At 42.9% G+C, this 20,399-nt stretch overlaps 2 protein-coding genes across 8 annotated transcripts in view; one reads left to right on the plus strand and one right to left on the minus strand.

The window, feature by feature from the left end:
• The window catches only part of CNGB3 (cyclic nucleotide gated channel subunit beta 3), a 128,651-nt gene that overhangs the window by 82,003 nt on the left and 26,249 nt on the right, over nucleotides 1–20,399 (plus strand). The window contains exons 12-14 of the mRNA XM_070480963.1: nucleotides 2,989–3,148; nucleotides 5,384–5,481; nucleotides 18,605–18,688. Of these exons, the coding sequence (XP_070337064.1) occupies nucleotides 2,989–3,148; nucleotides 5,384–5,481; nucleotides 18,605–18,688 (342 nt within the window). The remainder of the gene's footprint in view (nucleotides 1–2,988; nucleotides 3,149–5,383; nucleotides 5,482–18,604; nucleotides 18,689–20,399) is intronic.
• CPNE3 (copine 3) overlaps nucleotides 1–20,399 on the minus strand; it is a 176,684-nt gene that overhangs the window by 75,503 nt on the left and 80,782 nt on the right. For 5 of the 7 annotated variants that reach the window (XR_011493077.1, XR_011493076.1, XR_011493075.1 and 2 more), the window contains 2 exons: nucleotides 4,811–4,879; nucleotides 1,608–1,712 (listed from right to left, as the gene is read on the minus strand). Coding sequence is in view for 1 of the 7 variants with exons in the window: in XM_070480961.1 (XP_070337062.1) it covers nucleotides 1,665–1,712; nucleotides 4,811–4,879 (117 nt within the window). In the remaining 6 variants the exon portion in view is untranslated. The remainder of the gene's footprint in view (nucleotides 1–1,607; nucleotides 1,713–4,810; nucleotides 4,880–20,399) is intronic. The other 2 variants (XR_011493078.1, XM_070480961.1) reach the window with 1 other exon arrangement.

The raw sequence follows: 20,399 nt of genomic DNA on the forward strand, positions 1-20,399 counted from the left end.
TAGAAAGATTACCAGAAGGACTGGAGTGAAGGATGCTTTAAATAAGGTTAGAGATGTATGTAGGGACAAGATATTTTAAGGGATCTGAATGTTAAAGGAAAGATGTTGACTTCATCCTAACGGCAATGGGAAGTGGGCCAGGGGAGCATTTTGAATAAAGAAGAGATTCAAGGAAGAGTAATTAAAATATACTATGAATGGGAGGGGGTAATACTGTTTTAAAATATAGGTTTTATTATTATTTAGGTATGTTGAGGCCAACAGATTAGGATACGATTGGCATTGAAAAGATGGTTTGTTATACAAACAGATCCAAGAGGAGGGGTCACGCCATGCCAAGGGGGACACGTGAGGAAGCGCCAGGGAGGGAACGGGTGAAGCAGGGTACTCGGGCTTAGGACTGGTTTGTTTGGATAATTTCAGCAGGCTCTAGCAGCTTTCTCTAGTCGTCTAGTACCCTGGGGTGACTGGGGCAGGTGGACAGTGTCCAGGAATGTGGGGCCCAATAAAGAAGGCTCTGGATTGGTGGGTTTGCATATGAAAGGTGCGCTCCCCATATGGTTGTTTGCCACCTCCAGGAATCAGCTAACTCTGGGAGGGACGGTTCCAGGTATCAAATCATCAACACACAGAAAATAAAAACAATGGTTAATACAGATACCCAGGGGTATGGCAACTCCAGCCTGAGCACGGTAATGGAGCGGAGAGAGGTGCTGTAAAAGAAACGTTATTTAGAAAATATTTAAGTCTGGGAAGATGAATGCAAAGCAGTTAGAAACTGAAAGCGTAAAGATCATAATCTTAATGGCTGGGGAGATCCCATGAACAATGGCTGAAAGTAGGAAGCTGGTTCAGAGAGAAATGCAATTCAAATTAATTTGAATATAAACAGCAAAAATCCCATTATTTCATAATTTCTCATACAGTTTGTGTGAGGCAGCCACATCACATTCAATGTTCTCTCAGTTCTGCAGATGAGGAACCTCCAGTTTAAAGAGATTGAGGCATCCTTAATTCATGCGTGTAATCCATACAGTCCTATGATAGAGCCATATAATACAATATTGATAATAATAGGAAAATCTAAGATGTGTTTAGCCTTACTGGGTCCAAGGCAATTCTCACAAGACTAAAAAACTATGTCTAGCTCCAGTCCAATTCTCTTGCCACTCCAAGTGTCATCTTTGGAGCAGTGGCGGAAATACCCCTTGGGAAATTCAGAACTCAGGCCTTACCCCAGACCTGCTGAGTCAGAATCTGCATTTTAACCAGATCTTCCGGTGACTCACATGCACAGGAAAGTCTGAGAAATGCTGCTGTGTACACCACACCACACCTGCCTTTGCATTGAATTTGACGTTCCAACAGGAACAGGAAAAATATCAAGCCACTGAAAATGTGACCCTAGAGCCCAAAAGAAGGACTGAGGCGGGAGAAAAAGACTGTGCCTTAAACTCTCACGTTGAAGAAAAGAGGCTGAGAAGGAGGGGAACTCGGACAGAATCTCCACTGATTCTGAATTCCCACGTGTGAACGCAGCAAGAACAGCGCCCTGGACCCGGTCATCACATTTTAACTGCTGCATTCTACTCTCTGATACAACTCACAGAGATGGACGTCTTCCTCCTCTCACGTCCTGGCGTACTTCCCTCACCTGGGACATGTCATGGAACACGCACGGTCTCCAACTCCTGCACGGCCACAACCCAGCCCTGTCGAAGGAGAGCACATAAACCATTCAGATCCCTGTCACCGCAAATTCTGGGCCCTCAACACAGATCAATAATGCTTTTAATTGTCTCTGGTTCCCAATTTAAAACTCTACTAAATCTCCTAACCCGACCCCTAATATCCTAATTCTCACGGCCTCAGGCGACTCGGTACTGTCCGTCATCTGCCAAGAACAGCTTGCAGAAGGGAGTTCTAGGAATTGAGGTTGTCACAGAATACTTGGACTGGCCACCAAGGAGTGAGTTAGAGACTGAAAAAGATGTGCCCAGCTTGACTGTCTGCATAGCTCCCCAGCAGACGATTTCGATAAGTAGGAGATCCTAGTGACAGGAAGGCATCACAATAAAAGAGCCATTTGAGCTACACCTCAAAGAATAAGTTGCTTTCCCATAAGCATAAAAGGCTCAGCTACTAGAAGGATTGAGCGAAGGCTTAAGAGTGTGGAAGTGAGGCCCTCGTTTTCCTCCCTGTTATGTACCCACCGTCAAAGCAAATTTACAACCCCTTGCTTCCCTCCATGTGAGAGGAAGCTATAGATCTTTTTTGTGCTGAGACCTTAAAGATCAGCTTTTAACCTAGAGTGAGTTTTTATGGCTGAGTTATAAACATCCAAGAACTAAAAGCTGACAGTTCCTTAAGTATTGTCACAGTAGTGGATGAGGCATCAGTAATTTCAGCGCATTTCAGCTTCTGCTGAATACTATGCCTGAAGCACGACGAGATTTGATTCTATCTGTCTAAACAACACAAAGGGAAGCACAGAGGTTGCAATTTCATGACGAATTGAGTCTATATAGCCAGCCACACTGGATAATCTATGAAGGATGCTTGCAAAGCAAGACTCACCAAAATGGACTAGCCACCCTGCCAGGTAATTGCTCGCTTTTCTTTGCACGCTCCTCGTATAAGCACAAGCCGTATAATTTTTAAAACATCAACTACATCTTTGCAGCGATAGACAAGTTTGCAGAGAAGGTTGTGTGCAGTCACATGCATTATGTGACTGAATCCTCACAAAAGCTTCATGTGGCAGGTAAGACAGGTTTTACTGTTGTGCTTATGGGGCCAGAAAGAGGATATGACTTGCCCAATATTTTACGTAAGTGGTTGAAATGAGGACCCCATATCACTGTGTTAAAAATCTAGTTAGTGCGTTAGACTGGAATGCGTTACGTGAGAACATTTGACTCAGCTGGACTCTTAGTAACTCTTCCAATTCCTCTGCCGGATGTGGAGTGACTATATTTGTGGTTGTAGATGCGAGATGTGATCGGGGCAGCGACAGCTAACCAGAACAACTTCCGGGCCTGCATGGATGAGACCATCGCCTACATGAACACTTACTCCATCCCCAGGAGTGTGCAGAATCGGGTGCGGACTTGGTATGAGTACACATGGGACTCTCAAAGAATGCTCGGTAAGCTTGGTGAATTACTGACTTAAATATCTTAAATATCCAGTCATAACTTACTGGTCATGCAAATCCTGGAAGAGCAAAGTCTCAATTTTATTCAATGCCTACCAGATTCTAGGTTTTATGTACTTTGCCACATTTAATCCTCAGCACCCGCCCACCTCCCCCCCCAAAAAATGGGATAATTAGATGTTGTCAATCCCTTTTAGGAGACAATGAAATGGAACTACTAACTGTAAAATTTGGACGAGGACACGGATGCAGCAAATGGCCTAAATGGAACTCAGACGGGCATCTGTTCTCCAAATGCTTGTCCTCCCTGTGATACCAGCCTCTCACCCAGACCATGGTCCTCAGAAAGAGCAGCAATCTTTCTGGCCACTTCCAACGCACCTCAGGGCGCACAGTCTCTTCCAAGAGACTCCTTATAATTCGCGGTGTCTACAATTAGTACTGTCATACTGGAGTTAGAAAGCGTTTTTATTAAATGATATAAAGTAAGTTAAAGATAGCCAGCCCCAGTGGTCTAGTGGCTAAGATTGGACGCTCACACTGGCACGGCCCGGGTTCGTTTCCCAATCAGGGAGCCACCCACTTGTCTGTCGGGTGTCACACTGTGGTGGCTGCCTGTTGCTATTATGCTGAAAGCTATGCCACCAGGATTTCAAATACCAGTTAAGTTTCAGCAGAGCTTCCAGACTCAGACAGACAAGGAAGAAGGACCTGGCAACCCACTTCTGAAAACGATTGGCCACGAAAACCCTGTGAACGGCAGCAGAGCATGGTCTGACACAGCCCGGAAAGGAGAAGATGGCACGAAAAGTCAGGCAGGGTTCCGCTCTGCTGTCCACGGGGTCACGAGGAGGCGGAATGGACTGGATGGCACTAACAACAAAAGTTAAAGAAATGTGCCAGTTGACGATAATCAGATTCAATATTTAGTTTGTTCCTTGCCATACAAAAATAGGAAAATTAGTGCCACTGAGAAGCCAAAAAAGCTCTTGCCTCCAGAGTTACAGTGTGATTCTCAAATCACAGGGGTTCTTTAGAGCAGAAGGAACCGCTGGTTCTTGACAGTCGGACCTTTCGTTCACCCGCCTGTCGCTCCTAAGAGACCCCAGCTGCATGTTTAAAACCGCATCCTAAATCCGAGTGACCAAAACCACCATGTGCCTCCCTCTTGCGCATCCACAGCTATTCCTGAGGGCGTGTCAACTGGGGAGGAAGAGGGCAGAAGAAACAGAGGGGGCTCCTTCCCCCGCTGCCTGTAGATGCTGCTCCTGCTCCTCGGTTTAGGAGGGAGCCAGAGACAAACAGCCCTCGGAAACAAGGAGCTGTGTTTTCACAGAAAGGATTTTCATATTTAGAATCAATATTGGAATCCAATTAAGGATATAAAATAGCAATTCTTTTCTTTTCTAAATGGATATAAGCAAACATCAAAAATAGTCAACTCTCAGAAACTCGTAGCATCCTAGACACCAAGAATGGGTGTTTGTGGGACATTTTATGAGCCTGAAGGCCCATCATTTAATTCACACGTAGAAAAATATTTAATGTAGTCACATTCTTCATTGAGTTAATAAGCAAGTAAATAACAGTGATTTGAATTCACTCACTTAGCACATTTCTGCTTTAGATCTCATGCCCAGCTGAGCCACCTACCATCATGCACATTTGAGCAAGCCACTTACAACCTCTCTGAGCTTCAGATCTCCTTTTGTTTTCTTCTTTCTGCAAAGCAAGAATGAGAACACTTATCCTTAGGGTTGTCTCGAGGGTCAAATAAGATAAGGGTTACGACAGTTCTGTTAGCTTTCAAAGGCCACATGGTACTCATCATTGTTGTTTTCACGGTCCCCAGGATGCTAGGGCTGCAATCTGCAGAATGGGAAGACAGGACTAGAGCCTTTCCCGTCTCAGTTTGCTCGCTAGCCTGTGTCTCACGATCACCAAACTTGATATCGAAGGTTTCAGCAAACACAATGTTCTGGAACTATTCAGAACTGCCATGCTATCAATAGTTAAAATACCTCTTTTCTCTCAGGAGAGTAATAGCCCTTTTGTGATTGGGGTATACGTCCAATAGAAGTAATGAAAATATAGAATTTGAGGCAGCCGTTTATCTATAAAAACTTGGTGTTCTGTTTCCCTTATTTTTTAAATTTTTCTCATACCTTGGTGATTTTTTTCACTAACTGTTCTGCTCTGTGGGTTGACGTGTTTATCCTCATGAAGATGAGTCCGACCTGCTTGAGACCCTGCCAACAACCATGCAGCTAGCCCTCGCCTCCGACATGAATTTCAGCATCATCAGCAGAGTCGACCTGTTCAAGGCAAGTGCTTCTACAGTTAACGGAAAGGCGCCACAGCAGTTTCTCTGTAAAATCTGAGCTCTTGCTGTGTACAGCATTTATGATTTTTTTTTTTTTTGCCTTATGTTTTAACAAAATTGAAATAATCTGGAGAATTTATGTGGAATACAGTCAAATAAACTCTGGGTCTCTCTTGAGCAGGTGACATTTTTTAGGGGCCTCCCTCTGCTAATCGGTGTCAAAGAAGAAGAGTCTTAGGCTCTTTTTGCATTAATTTCACTATAACTAAACTCTCCAGCTCTGTGTCTCTGCTGCTGTGCACGTTGCTTCCCGTCTATGGGTGTGCCTCGGCAACGCCTGGCAAATCAGGCCCCAGCTTAGCTCTGGGATGGCCCAGCAATCAGAGTCAGGCCAAATCATGTCTGCTATTACAACTGCTTTGGATTGAAACTTTTTAGATGGCAAAATTCAAATTTAGAGGCTTTTCTTAGGAAAAAAGAAAAAGAATAAAAAAACAAATTTTTAACTTTTTGAATGTTTTTCATTTTCCTATCCTCTTCTTAATGCATCCTACTATGTGTATATGTTTTTCTCACCTAACATTTAATCCTGTGTGTGGCATTCACTGATTCATGTATTTAATTCATTCATGCAACAGATATTTATTAAGCTCTTACTTATGTTCCAGAGACTGTTTTAGCCACTGGGAATACAAGAGTTGAAAACAAACACTTGCATAACTGGAGCTTAAATTCCAAAAGAGAGGAGTGAAAAATAAACATATAACACAGGAGATAAGGCTACCAACAAAATCAGACGGATTAAAGAGGATGAGGGTGGTACCAGCCATGAGAGGCTGATCCGATGAAGTGCACTGAGCATTTGAGCAGGACCGCAGGAAGCGAGGGAGTGAGCAGTGCAGATATTGGGGGCGGGGGGTGGGGGGGGGGTGAGGAGGAGGTACCACAGGAGGATGGACATGACGAGCCCTGAGCTGGGAGGCTGGAGCAGAGGCAGAGAGATGGAAAGCAGGAGCAGTCAGAGGAGGGTAAAAGGTAAGGGGGCCCCAGAGGCTTCAGCGTAGACTGGATTCTAGTCTGAGATGCAGAAGCCACTGTGGATCTTGAGCAGAAGGTGACCTATGTGAGATCAGTTTGAAAAGGACCTTCCTTCCTGCTGCGTGGACAAGAGACTGCAGGAAGCAGAAGTGGAAACCAGGAAGGCCAAACAGGGGTTATAGTGACCATCTGCAGAAGAGAGGATGCTGGCCGGACCCGGAGCTGCAGGGGCAGAGCCATTAAGAAGTGGCCAAATATGGGCTGTCTTCAGAGGAAGAGCTCACAGTTTTTGCTGTTTGATTGTGTGAACGGAGTGAGAGAGAGAAAGGCATCAAGGGAGACTCCAAGGATTTAGGCCTGAGGAACAGGAAGAACAAAGACATGATTTGCAAAGGAGGAAATCGTAGAGTAAGTGTAGGGTGAGGGGCAGAAGGAAACTCTTTGTTCTTGGAGGTGTCAGCTTGAGGTGAGAGCTAGACTTCCAGATGGAATGTCATGTGTGCAAGAAGATAAAGAACTCTGAGTTCAGGGGAGAGGACCAAGCTGGAGGAATAAATTTGGGCACATTAATATACTGATGTATTTTAAGCCATGGGACTGGATGTGACCCCTAGGATGGAAGGGTAGACGGAAAAGAAGATGTAATCCAGACAGCAAGATATGCTTTGAAGTCACATAATTGATACCGTTGGGGACAAGATGAAGAGGCAGAAGCCATATGGTGAAATGGTTAGGCCGAGTCACTCCCGACGTTAGGTTAACCCACGACTCCGTAGGATGCTAGAATTGGGTCAGTATCCTAGGACTCTTTCCTTTTTTCCTTTTTTTTTTTTTTGAGGAAGATTAATCATGAGCTAACAGCTGCCACAAATCATCCTCTTTTTGCTGAGGAAGATTGGCCCTGAGCTAACATCTGTGCCCATCTTCCTCTATTTTATAAGTGGGACGCCTGCCACAGCATGGCTTGACAAGCAGTGCATAGGTCTGCGCCCAGAATCCGAACCAGCAAACCCCTGGCCATGGAAGTGGAGCCCACGAGCTTAACTGCTACACTAGTGGGCCGGTCCCCAAGGACTCTTTTCTTGATACACCCTGTTCTAAATTTCCATTAAGATTTTGATGAAGATATAAACCATGGGATTTTCAAACTGGTGGATGACGCAAAGCAAGAAGGAATAGTTTAAAATGTGTTAAATCACAAAACTTAAAATTAACAGAATACTTTGAAACAATGAGCAAAACTAAGATTAACTTCAACAATTAAATGTAAAATTCTGAGTTTAGCCCTAAAATTAAAATATTACAAATATAAAAAGAGCAATAGTTGGTTTTATAACAATTTTTTTACACCTGGGGGTTTTAGTTGACCTCAAATTCCATGAGTCGACAGAGTTATATATGAAATTGCCTTAAATTTTAACATACTGTTGATTTTCTTGATTATTTCAACTATATCTGGATTAAAATACCACATTGCTAATAACCAGTTTTAAGAAGGACTTCGACAAATTAGGGTGTCTTCCAGCCAAGGGGCTAGGAGGTAGGAGTTGGGTAGTGGACCCAAGAGATAGGAAACAGATGAGCTTATAAATAAAACTATTCTACGATGATACAAGTCAGATCAATGGTTGCTTCCAGTGGGGAGTGTGGATGGAGATATTGACTAGGAAGAAGCATGAGGGAACTTTGTGGGGTAATAGGAATTTTTTTTCTCTTGCTAGGGAAGTTAGACATTGTGTGCATTTGTCAAAACTGACCCAACTGTCCCTTAAAATTTGTGTATTTCACTGCGTATAAATTATTCTTCCATCAAAAAAATGTGTAGATGCCGGGGATGTTTAGTTGTGGGGAAAAATTAATTAAATAAATCCAAGAGCAGCAGAAGTTACATATACTAAAGTCTGTTATATGAACAAGGAATGAGACCTACTCTGTATTGTCCAGCAAAATAAGGTCCAACAGGAAACCCCATTTCTGAGCTGAGGACACCTTGACTGGAGCAAAACTTCCTTGGAGAACAAGGCTTGGTTCTCAGTCTTTGTACACGTAGGACACAGCACAGTTTCAGACACAGAAGAGCTTAGCAAAGACCCTAGGAGGGAAGGGAGGAGGAGAGGGAGGGAGAGAGGGAGGGGGAGGGAAGGGGAGGACAGAGAAAGTCAAGAGAGGAGGAGAAGGGAGGAGGGAAGAGGGGCGGAGAGGGGAGGGGAGGGGAGGGGAGGGGAGGGGAGGGGAGAATGCACTGGGGCCGATTCCTGCAGATGATAGGAAAGCAGATTCTAACTAGGAAGTGGTCTCCAGTTTGCAGTGGGAGGTCCCCACTGGCAGCTCTGGTGAAGCAGAGCATCATGGGATGTGTACAGAGTCTCCTGATCTTCCGTCAGGGAAACTAGAAGAGGGCTTCCTACCTGGTGAACAGGTTCATCGGGATACGTGGTTTTTAAGCTGCAGCTTGCAACCCATCGTGGGATCATGAATTCAATTACATGGGTCACAACCAGCATACCAAACAGAAGAGAAAATATCAGAGGCCCTCACACACAAGTAAGGGCAGGTATTATATTGTGAAATTTTTGCTTCTGTTATTTATTTTTAAATGCATATATCCATATTTATGTGTGTGCTGGGCACAATGTAAAGCTCTGTGTTACTATAGGTTACGGTCAAAAAAGGTATGAAAGGCTCTAGGCTGAATTATTTTAACAGAATTATAAACTGTTATTAAACTCTTTATACCTAGGGGACTAGCTTAATTGAGAATAAGTGACAACGATTGGTTCTCTTCAAAGAAAAAAAATACTTGAAATTATATGCCACTGACTTTTGTGGGATTATCTACGACTTGGGAAGTTATCATTCTTCAGCCTTCTAGTTCTTTCCTTTGTTTTTACATATATTTTTGGAAATCCATAAAATCAGCAACATCTGATTGAGAAAAAAGGTTAAATCTTTGCATCTTGCCAACGTTGAATATAAATTTAGATTCATTCTCTCCTGACATTTCCATGAAAGATGCAGTTCCTTCCAGAAAGAGCCCATTTCCATTTATATTTCTGTTAAATGAAAAAAGTTATTTTTTTTCCTAAAGCCAAATGCAGTAGAAAATAAGTAGGTATGCAATCTTTCTAAATTTACTTTCGTGGAGACAGTCTTAGTAGTTGATACAAATTTGTTATCTTCCTTAGGGAGGAGATAGGCTGAGTAGGGATCCTACAGCCTTGTCACATAAATTACACCCGACTGACTCTTGTTTTGCTTCTGAATCAGTGGCATGCGTGAGAGGCACCCATGCCCTCGAGGGGCAGAGAGGGAGCATCCGGAGTGTGTGCGCTCAGAAGGATGCTCAGGAGTCCACAGAGTGAGCAGGCGGAGGCCCCTGGGCAGGAGCCGTGTGTCACTTATTGTGACAATAAGTTAGGGAAGTTATAACCTGTTCATAGAACCAGGAGATGTTCTTGAGGGCCAGAGCATGGGGTGACAGCAAAGATGCGTCTAGAGAGGTCAGTGGGAGCGGGCTGCAGAGCGTGGTGGGCCCAGTCCTACAGGCAGAGGCCGGACAGGAGGCAGCTGACAGCAGAGGTTTTAGTATTACGAAGACAAGAACTGGGGCTGCCCTGAACCACCCAAAACGTCCAGGGATAACAACGAAGGGCGACGATCAGCTGTTGTGAACTCCCCTCAGCTGAGTTCTGCCTGAGACTGACTCTCTGTGTCTTTAAAAGGTGGACAGGCAGGAGGAGAGAGAGAGAGAGGGAGAGCGAGAGGCAGGGAGACAAGGGGGAGCAGGAGTGGAGGCTGGCAGGCGGCTCTGCGTCCTCCCAGTCGGCAGGATTAGGATAAATTAAGGTATTGAAAATCATTTGACTCTCAAATACCTATTTTAAGATTCCCCGAGGTATATTTTAGGTCTATATCTTGGGTTTTCAGTCCAAACTTTCACAAGGACTTTTCTCCACATGTAACTTTGAGAATGCATGCAGATGTGGCAGAATTCAGGTGCAATGCGGCACCAGAGAAGGCTTCTGTGCTAAATAATCTTGCTTCATATTTTTCAAAAGACACATGTCTGTTGCTTTTAATTTTGCATTATATTCAAGCTTTAGCAAACTAATGTAAGTGATGCTGGAGTATCATAAATTATAATATGTCCCATGCAGGTTGTCCATACTGACCATGATCCTTCAGTCCCAACACTGTCAGGAGATACCTTGCTGTGCCCAGTTCTTACCTGGTCCCTTATAATAGAGAGTCCCAGAGAAACAGAACCAAGAGGATATGTGTAGAGAGAGAGACAGATTTATTTTACAGAATTGGCTCACGCAATCATGGGGGCTGACAAGTGCAAAGCCTGCAGGGCAGGCCAGCAGGCTGGAGACGCTGGGAAGAGGTGCCATTGCAGCTCGAGTCCAAAGGCAGTCTGGAAACAGAATCCTTTCTTCTTTGGGTGACTTCAGACTATTTTTCTTAAGGCCTTCAACTGATTGGATGAGGCCCACCCACATCGTGAAGCATGCTCTCCCTTACTCAAAGTCTACTGATTTAAATGCTAATCTCATCTTAAAAATACCTTCACAGAGATGTTTAGACTAGCGTTTGACCAAATATCTGAGTACCACAGCCTAGCCAAGTGGACACATGAAACTGACCATCACAGCCCCTCAAGCATTGTCAAAGCTGTATGGAATATAATTAAGGTTAAGAAACCAAACTGTTGCTAAGCCCCTGTTTTAAAATGGATACATGTGTCTTCTCAAAAATAGTAATGGCTGCTGTTTATGGAGCTCTGACTATGTGCTGCACTGTACCGACCGCATCATTACCTTCTCTCCATCGATTCTCATAGCAAGCCTCTGACGGAAGTGTCGGGACTATCCCCATTTTACGGAAATTGCAAACTGCTTCTGTGACTGAGGCCGCTGGGCTCTAAGCAGCGGGCTGGGGTTTGAGCACAGGTTTTTTCCTCACTCCTCAGTCTGTAAACTTCACTGCCGTAGGAGAGGCTGCCTTTGAGCCCCCACCTACCCTACCCGGATCAATGACAAGATGCTGGGGACCCAGAGAGGGTTCCCCAAAGTCACACAACACTGCAAGCTCGAGCCATGCTTGGGCGATTTTCACAGCCTCAGACCCGGCCGTCAGTTCGCTTCACTCCCAGATCCCTGAATTCACACACTTCGCTGCCCTCCTGCTGAGAGAGACCCTGAGTCTCTTGTGGGTTTTTTTCCCTCTTAATCAAGGAAGGTAGAATTAGACACACGTTTTCACTACAACTTTGCTTCAAAATGTGGTTAGTTAGTAAGATTTGCTATTTCTGCATGGGGCGATCAGAGTTTCTAAAGAGCTTAGACCTAAATAGTCTCATTATAACATTTTTTAAAATTTTTCTCAAAAATGGCTCTCTTGCCTTACAGATTGGATGTCGTTCCAGCCCAAGCCCAAATGCTAAGCTAATAAGAGTGGCTCATTTCTATGAGGTTGGGCAATTTCTCCTCCTTTCTGATGATTTATTATTTTGATTTCAATTTTTAAATACGTTTTATCAAATTAAATGCTAGGAAAATCACATTTCGGGTCCACCGCTAAATTACCAGAAACGTGAGAAAATTTAACGAAAGTTCTGTTGCGCCACCTAGTGGCTAGAATTAAAGTTGCATCCGTTAGAAACCGAAGAGGACCCCGCTGTCACCAGCGGGAAACCAGGGACCCAGAGATCCCAAATGCGGGGGTGGGTACCGCCAGTCCGTCAAGGCGAGTGCAGGGTGCCTCGCTACCTGCTGCTCCCGCAAAAATGCGGATCCCGTCCCAACAGGACACCTCCCGAGGTGGCCTTGTTTGTGGTTATGTGGCACATGGAGCACTGTGGCCTCAGTGGTAGGAAAGACGCAGAGGAAGAGTTTAGTACGTGAGCAACAGCCTGACGCCAGGAAGGACTGGGAGCGTCAGAATGAAGCATGCCTGCCACTCACACGCGCGGTGACACCTGCTCAGACAGGCCGGCACGTATGTCCTCCGGAGGCAGAGCGTTAGAGGCACTGACTGACTACGTGTCAGTTGTTGTTTTTTTTTTTTCCTTTTTCTCCCCAATGAGCCCCCCGCCTCACATAGTTCTATATTCTCCGTTGTGGGTCCTTCTAGTTGTGGCATGTGGGACACCACCTCAGCGTGGTCTGATGAGCAGTGCCATGTCCGCGCCCAGGATTCGAACCAACGAAACACTGGGCCGCCTGCAGCGGAGCGCGCGAACTTAACCACTCAGCCACGGAGCCAGCCCCTACGTGTCAGTTTTATTGGTGGTATCACTGAAAGAATTGTTGCTAGCCTTTTTTTAAGTATTTTGAACGATGAGCTAATAACCCGGGTGAACTCCATCAGTCTACCCATCCTGCACAGCGGGTACCAGATCCGGCCCCCACGTGGTCCCTGCCCCCCAGCGCCGCCCGAAAGGGTGGGGAACTGAGGAAGTAAGATCACATCCTTGGTTGTTGTGCAATGATGAGGCGACTCAAGACGTGTCAAGTGCCTACATCAGTCTCTGGCACCTAGTGAGTCATATCGTTGTTATTACTTTCATTACTACCTGAGAAATAAAACTGATTCCATCACAGGGGAGTTTCGGCACAGGTGAAATCCTGTTCTTCAGGTGGGCCTGCCTGCTCACAGGAAGACGGATTGGACTCATCCTCACAGTTCCATCCAATTTGTGACTTCCCACCTTGACCGTGTGATGCTGAAGCTCCCAGAAAAACAGAAATACTGTCACTTCTCAAGGAGAACTTGAGATGACTTTGGAGATGACCATACAGATTACTTTTACTAGCGTTTGCAAATTTTGAGGGCAAGGTTGGGTCCGATGTCACATAGAACTCAAGGGGTTATGACATTATAGTACTTTGCAAATTATTTATCACATTTGACTGCTGGTCCCAACAGCTACCAAGAGTAGCATGACCGGCATGGTCAAGGGCACCGGCAGCTCACTCAGAATTCCCTGCCCCAGACGCCACGCATCACGTGCATAATTGGAGTGGAGTTCTAGAGGGGACAGAGGACTTCCTTTTAAAAGGCTGAGTTGGAAGAACCCCTAGAGACCATCGTGTATTACTTGAAGGTGACAAAGTCACAGTGAGTTACAAATTACTGATAATATCTTAAGTTCTGTTTTGGAGAAAGCAAGAATGAGCCTAGAAATGGAGAAATCCTACAGGACAGAGGAGGTAGGCATTCCAAAGATAAATTTTATCCACTTTACAATTGTGTTCAGAGCTTGCCATGATTAAAAGAAGAACTTCCTGAGTCTAGAAACCACTGTATAAGCTATAGGTTATGTTCTGAATAAAAGCAGAATTTTTCCCAGCTCCATTCAAATCTGCAGAATCCTTATTCAAATCTGTAATTCACAGTTTTTGTACAGTACTGCATTTCCCATTGTTGAAAATGGAGTAATCTCTAACAATTTCATTCCTTACATCAGACCATATTTAGTGCCTAGCATACCCCCAGCCCTGGCGGACACTGGGGATACATAAGGGAATAGTACACAAATCTTGCCCTCAAGTTGCTCAAAATGCAGAGATTTAAAAAAAAAAAAAAACCACTCTGGTGGTACTATTCCACTGAAACCTACTGCACGCATGACCTTAGGGAAATAGTCAATAGACTTCCTAAGCTTCCATTTCCTCATCTAAAACCCAGAGGTGGACCAGCCCTGTGGCATAGTGGTTAAGTTCATGTGCTCCACTTCAGCAGCCTGGGGTTCACAGGTTCGGATCCTGGGCACTGACCTACACACCACTCATCAAGCCATGCTGTGGCAGCATCCCACATACAAAATAGAGGAAGACTGGCACAGATGTTAGCACAGGGCCAATCTTCCTCAGGAAAAAAAAAACAGAGGTGATAACAATATATTAATTAATGCCAGGCAGCACAGCGAGGTTGGAAAAATTAAATGGGTAAAGACAAGAAAATAGAAAATTTAATACAAATGTCATGTGTTAATGTAATGTTAATGTTGCTGCTTATACAGATCCTCTCACTTTATAGAAAAGGGGTCATTTATGAACCAATGACTGTGCTCTGACTCTCTGTAAATTAGAAAATCTCCTAATGACTTCTCTGAAGGAAATGGAGGTGCGTTACAAGGGAAAAAAGCTAGCCCTGGGATGTGATTCTTTTTAATCCTACAATAATGGTGCAAAGTGTATCTCAAGAAAATAATCATCCTCTGGAGGGGAGAAAAAGATAATTGTTCTCAAACACATCATCAAATATAACGGCTTTATGGTGCAAACTTCGTTTCAGCAAGCCCAAGAACAGAGGAGCAGGAGCTGGTCCTGAACCGCAGGCGCCCCGAGGCCACGGCACCTGTCAGCAAAGTAAATGTTAGGAGACAAGAGTCACGGAATTGATGAAATTGCGTGTTTACTTCCTACAGCTGCTGTGCTCCCTTTAATGACTGGATGCATGTTTTATGCGATTATGTTAATAGGAATTCGTATGCATAATGGTTCAAGTGCTTTTCTCTCAGGAAACCCAAGCTCTATGCTAAACGCTGTCCCTGTCAGTTCTACTGAGGAAAGCGCTAACTGTCACTCATCTGTTTTAGGGTTTATCTCCTAGTTTGGTCCAAGGCTTTCCGCTGATTGGGTTTCCTCTATTAGTGCTTTCTGCCAGTGAGCTCTCCTGAAGGACTGAAGAAAACAGACGAACACAGAGGGGATTTTGTTCCTACAGTCTTGGGATGTGTGTATCACATTATTTTTATTAAAATTAATAAAAACTAAAGTTGAGTTCCCATCAGTTCTTCTCCCCAGATCCATTCTCCTTCCTCCCCGAGAGGTGGCCACTAAGATGACTTTTGAGGGTATCCTTCCAATCCCCAGTTTTATGACTTTATTTTACGTCCATATAAACGTCAACAACAGCCAGGCCTATTTCATGGAGCTTTTTCACAGTTGGAATCATACTGAATATATTCTATACTTGCTTTTGTTCACACCACATTATTTCTTGAGTTCAATCTTACCTAAATAGAGAAAAAAAGAGATCTGGTGTGTTTATCTTAGCCACTCTGTGGTATTCCAATCTACAAATCTTCAATATTTATGTCTGTCCACAGATTGACATTATGTTGTTTCCAGCTTTTTCAGTATTAAAGACAATACCGCCACACACGTCTTTGCACATTTATATGGAACAGGAATTTTTGCCATAGGAAAACAACATTTTGAGTCATTAATATTTCCTATCAATACAATTTAATAGAGTTCGGAATTTTTATCAAAGTTTATGCCAATAGGAATTGTTTGAGGAATGAAAATTTTACTTTTGACATACAGATTATAATTAAGATTGTAAAAATTAATACCAAAAAATCAATTGTGCATTAAAAATGTAAGTGTAAGTGGGTTTTCTGAGATCTTCTGTTTCTCATCAGTTACAGTGTTACTCTCCATGGATCCGAATGAGAGTTCCCTTCACTGCAGTGATAGCCCAGACAATATTTACGCTTATAAACTTCCAAGTATATTCCTAATGAATTTTCCCTAAAACATCAAGGATGCTAACTTTTCTTAGTGGAGGAGACCCTAAGATCAATCCAAAGTTTGTTTGTGTTTCTTTTCTCCCACCAACATGCCAGGATGGTCCTCCCTCAATGCCTTTGCACCAGCTGTCCCCTCAGGCTGGATACCTTCCCTCCTGACTGGGTGACTCGTTCCACACACCTCATCCAAATGGCAAATCTCTGTGAGACGCACTACGACCTACCAGCTGACTGTGGTCATGGTCTCTGGAGTCAGACTTCTCATACTAGCTGTGTGACCTTGGGAAAGCTGCTGAACTTCTCTGTGCTTTGGGGAGTAACAGTAGCTACCTCATGGACCTGTTGTGAGAATTAACTACTTCTACACTATGGAACTCTCTTCCTTACCAGCATTCTCATTGCCCAAAGTCAACTGTTTGTTTTTTGCTTTTTACTTTACTTTGTGTTTTTCACTTTACTTTGTGTTTTTCTAAATGGGTTCTGAGTGATCAGAACGCCAATTTCTGAAATGAAATTACTCTGAACCAATGACAGCATTAAGAGAAATCAGGCACATGAGCCACATGTTTAGAGGATTTTTACTCAAAACAAAATAACCACAATTTTTAGAAAGAAATTAACGTTTGTGATTCGCTTTGGCAAATATGACCACCTCTAAGACACGGTAGGGATAAGTAAATAAAAATAAAAATGATACACTTTGCACAAAACATAACAAGGAAAGCAAAGATAAATTTCCCTCTACTGGAAGGCACCTTCGTGTGTCTGCAGATACTAATCTCACTCATCCTCAAGTGACTCAAATTGTCACCCACACAAGCACCTTCCTGGTCTGCTCCTCTCTCCCATCCCAGCTCCCAGGCAGAAGTAGGGCCCCCGGCTCTTAAAAGTTTTATGGACATTTACCTGGGATGTCTTATGATGCGACAACTTCTGCCACCAGTTACAGCTATTCTGTTTACTTAAAACATCATCCCAGCTAGACTCACCCTCTTCATCGTTGATGGCTCCACGGTACAAAGACTCGCTCACAGCAGCTTCTCATCATATTTGTGGGACTATATTAAGAAGGCATTCCTGCCAGCCCTGGCCTTTTTTCTATCCTGGATAATCAAAAGCTATACTTTTAAAATTTAAAAATAAAGCTTTTTAAATTCTAACACCAGCTTCATCTGAATGCTCCTCACTGATGGCTACTGAAGACACTTCAATCATAAATGATTAACTTTCCTTATCAGTCTAGCAACCCGAGGTCTAAATTTCATATGGATCCAGGTCAAGTGTTTGCTACTGAAATCATTACAGAAAGTAGTGACTGCTGAAGGAATGATCCTCCAGTCCACACATTGGGGGCCGGTCCTTTGCTGCCCCTCTTCCCTCCTCTGCTGCTGACCGTGATTAGTTCTCCACCAAATACTAATTCCCTGAAGGGACGCGCAGGACCGAGCACAAAAGGAAAACTGTGTTAGCAGCTCTGGAAGGAAAAAATACAAATATGTGGTGAAAGTAAAAGATTCAAAACCACAGCGTAAAGAGAGATTTTTGAAGCCTCTCTAGATTTTTCTTTAGCCATATCGATAAACTATTTATTTGGACAGAATGCAAATATAGACATATATTCTGACAAATCAAATTGTTTCTTACACTATTAAAGTGGATACAAATAGTTATTCACTTGGGGCTGGCCCCGTGGCCGAGTGGTTAAGTTCGCGCGCTCCGCTGCAGGCGGCCCAGTGTTTCGTTGGTTCGAATCCTGGGCGCGGACATGGCACTGCTCATCAAGCCACGCTGAGGCAGCGTCCCACGTGCCACAACTAGAAGGACCCACAACAAAGAATATACAACTATGTACTGGGGGGCTTTGGGGAGAAAAAGAAAAAAAAATAATAAATAAATAAAAAAAATTAAAAAAAATAAAAAAAAAAAACAAATAGTTATTCACTCAAGAGATACTGCTTTTGTATCTATTGTGTCCACACAGTTTCCCTGCCTTTAAGAAGATGATAATTGAGTTGGGGAAGAAAGACATACAAGCCTGCAAAGTTGCTAATATCTAGCAATAGTATGAAAGATGTTATAAGAAAGAAACATAGTCTGCAAAAATTCTGATGTATCTCAGTCCTAATATACTAATAATCTATTCTTATTATCATTATTATATTATCATAATTATTAACAGCTATCATTAATTAAGCATTGTGTTACATTTTACATGAGTCAAATTTTAGCATTCTGAGATAGGTACCATTTTTACCCTCATTTAACAGGTGAGGAAACTGAGAGCTTGAGAGATCACGTAGTGGCAGGTAGTGGGGACAAGATTGAAACCCAAATCTCTCTCGCCATGACCCAAACTCTTCCATCATACTATAGGTTTTTTTCCTTTTCTAAGTTTTGCATCAAGACAAGTCCATATCCATTGGCAGCTAATATTTTAGCGTTAACACAGACAATATCTACTACTGTTTATTTTCATTGCATTTTCAAATCATTTCAAATATTGGCCTTTTAGCTGTGTCTAAAGAATTATTTTTCTCTTTAGGGTTGTGACTCACAGATGATTTATGACATGTTGCTAAGATTGAAGTCCACTATCTATTTACCTGGTGACTTTGTCTGCAAAAAGGTGAGTGCATGCTATTTTGTCAGATCACGACTAGTAAATCAACACATTTGCGGAGATCATACATAGGTCAACAGCATAGTTTTAACAAAATTTGTCAAGAGTGAATTCCATAGAAAGAAATAACTGTGATATACAATTCTGTAAAACGGTAATGTGCTCTCAGAGTTCAAAATGGAACACGGCAATATGGATTTTATGACTGATATTATGGGATGTAAGTGTAGGTAGTCTGAGAAGTTGCTTTGTATAAATGTAAATCATCAATAGTCACACCCCATTAATTATAAATTTTAAAGTGGAGGAAAAAGTGATAGAAGCGAAAGGTGGTTCTGCCCTTTTTATGTCTTCAGCGAACTATCGGTTACCTCCGTTTAGCTCATCCAGTTAGTAGATAATCAATGCCACATTTCTTTAATATTACTGTGCTTTTTATGATTACAAAAGTATTACATATTCATTATTTTTAAAGTGGAAAACACATAAAAGCACAAAGACAAAAATTCCATCACTCAGAAATAACCACTGTTAATATATTTCGACCTATCTTTTATGCTGATTGATGGATAGATAGGGCTTGTTTTACAAAATTGACACTGTGTTGTACTTATGTTTTGAAACTTGTTTATCATGTTACAGTATATCATACAGACATTTTACCTGTTATTAAGTAATCTTCTACAGCCTCATTTTTTAAAGCTGCATAATATTCCAGTCTGTGGATATATCATGATCAATTTCCAAATGTTTGCTATTATAAATAACTCTAAAATGAACATTTTTGCACATATATGATTATTAACTTAAGTGGGGAGAGAAGGGATGATGGCGTTGAGTATTATATCTTGAGAGACTAGATCAATGGTGAAGTCAGTAATCAAAATAAAAAGCAGAGGAAGATGAGCAGTTCAGAGAAACGAGAGATGATCCAAAACCCGGAGGAGTTCAGAAAAGAGGGAGGGTGAGAAGCAGTTACATCATCCAAAAGAATGTGTTAAGTGCTGTGGGAGAAGGAAGCACAATCTATTGTCAGATTCAGAGGAGGAACACTTGTCCCGCTGGGGTACTGGCAAGGTTTCCTGAAGAAGATGATGTTCAAGCTGAGTCTGGATAAATGAATTGGCATGAACCAGGTGAAGGAGGAAACAGGCTTCCAGACAGAGGAAAGAATTAGGACGAGCTAAGGCAGAAAGGGAGGAACTGTGTCTGCAGAGGGAGTGCAGAGAACTACAATGAGTCACAGGTCATCGCTTCTCAGCCTTTTGGCTAAGATCAAGCAGACAATGAGTCACAAGTTAGAATAATTTTAGTATCATTTATTCAGTAAAACTCAATAAATATTTTTTAATGCAGTGGGCCAGGTACTGCATCAGGTACTGAGTATAATGGGCAGTGAGCAAAAAAAGATGGTTCTTCATGATCAAGTGGGATTTATACCAGGGACAGAGGGATGGTTCAACATCTGCAAATCAATCAATGTGATACACCATAAACAACATGAGAAACAAAAACCACATGATCATCTTAATAGTCACAGAGAAATCATTCAACAAGAAAGTACCTCAACATAATAAAGGTCGTATATGACAAACCCACAGCCAACATCAAGCTCAATGGGGAAAAACTGAAAGCCATCCCTCTGAGAACAGGAACAAGACAAGGGTGCCCACTCTCACCACTCCTATTCAACACAGTTCCAGAGATTTTGGCCAGA

This window comes from Equus asinus, chromosome 12 (assembly GCF_041296235.1).
Source record: "Equus asinus isolate D_3611 breed Donkey chromosome 12, EquAss-T2T_v2, whole genome shotgun sequence".
NCBI classification, from domain to species: domain Eukaryota; kingdom Metazoa; phylum Chordata; class Mammalia; order Perissodactyla; family Equidae; genus Equus; species Equus asinus.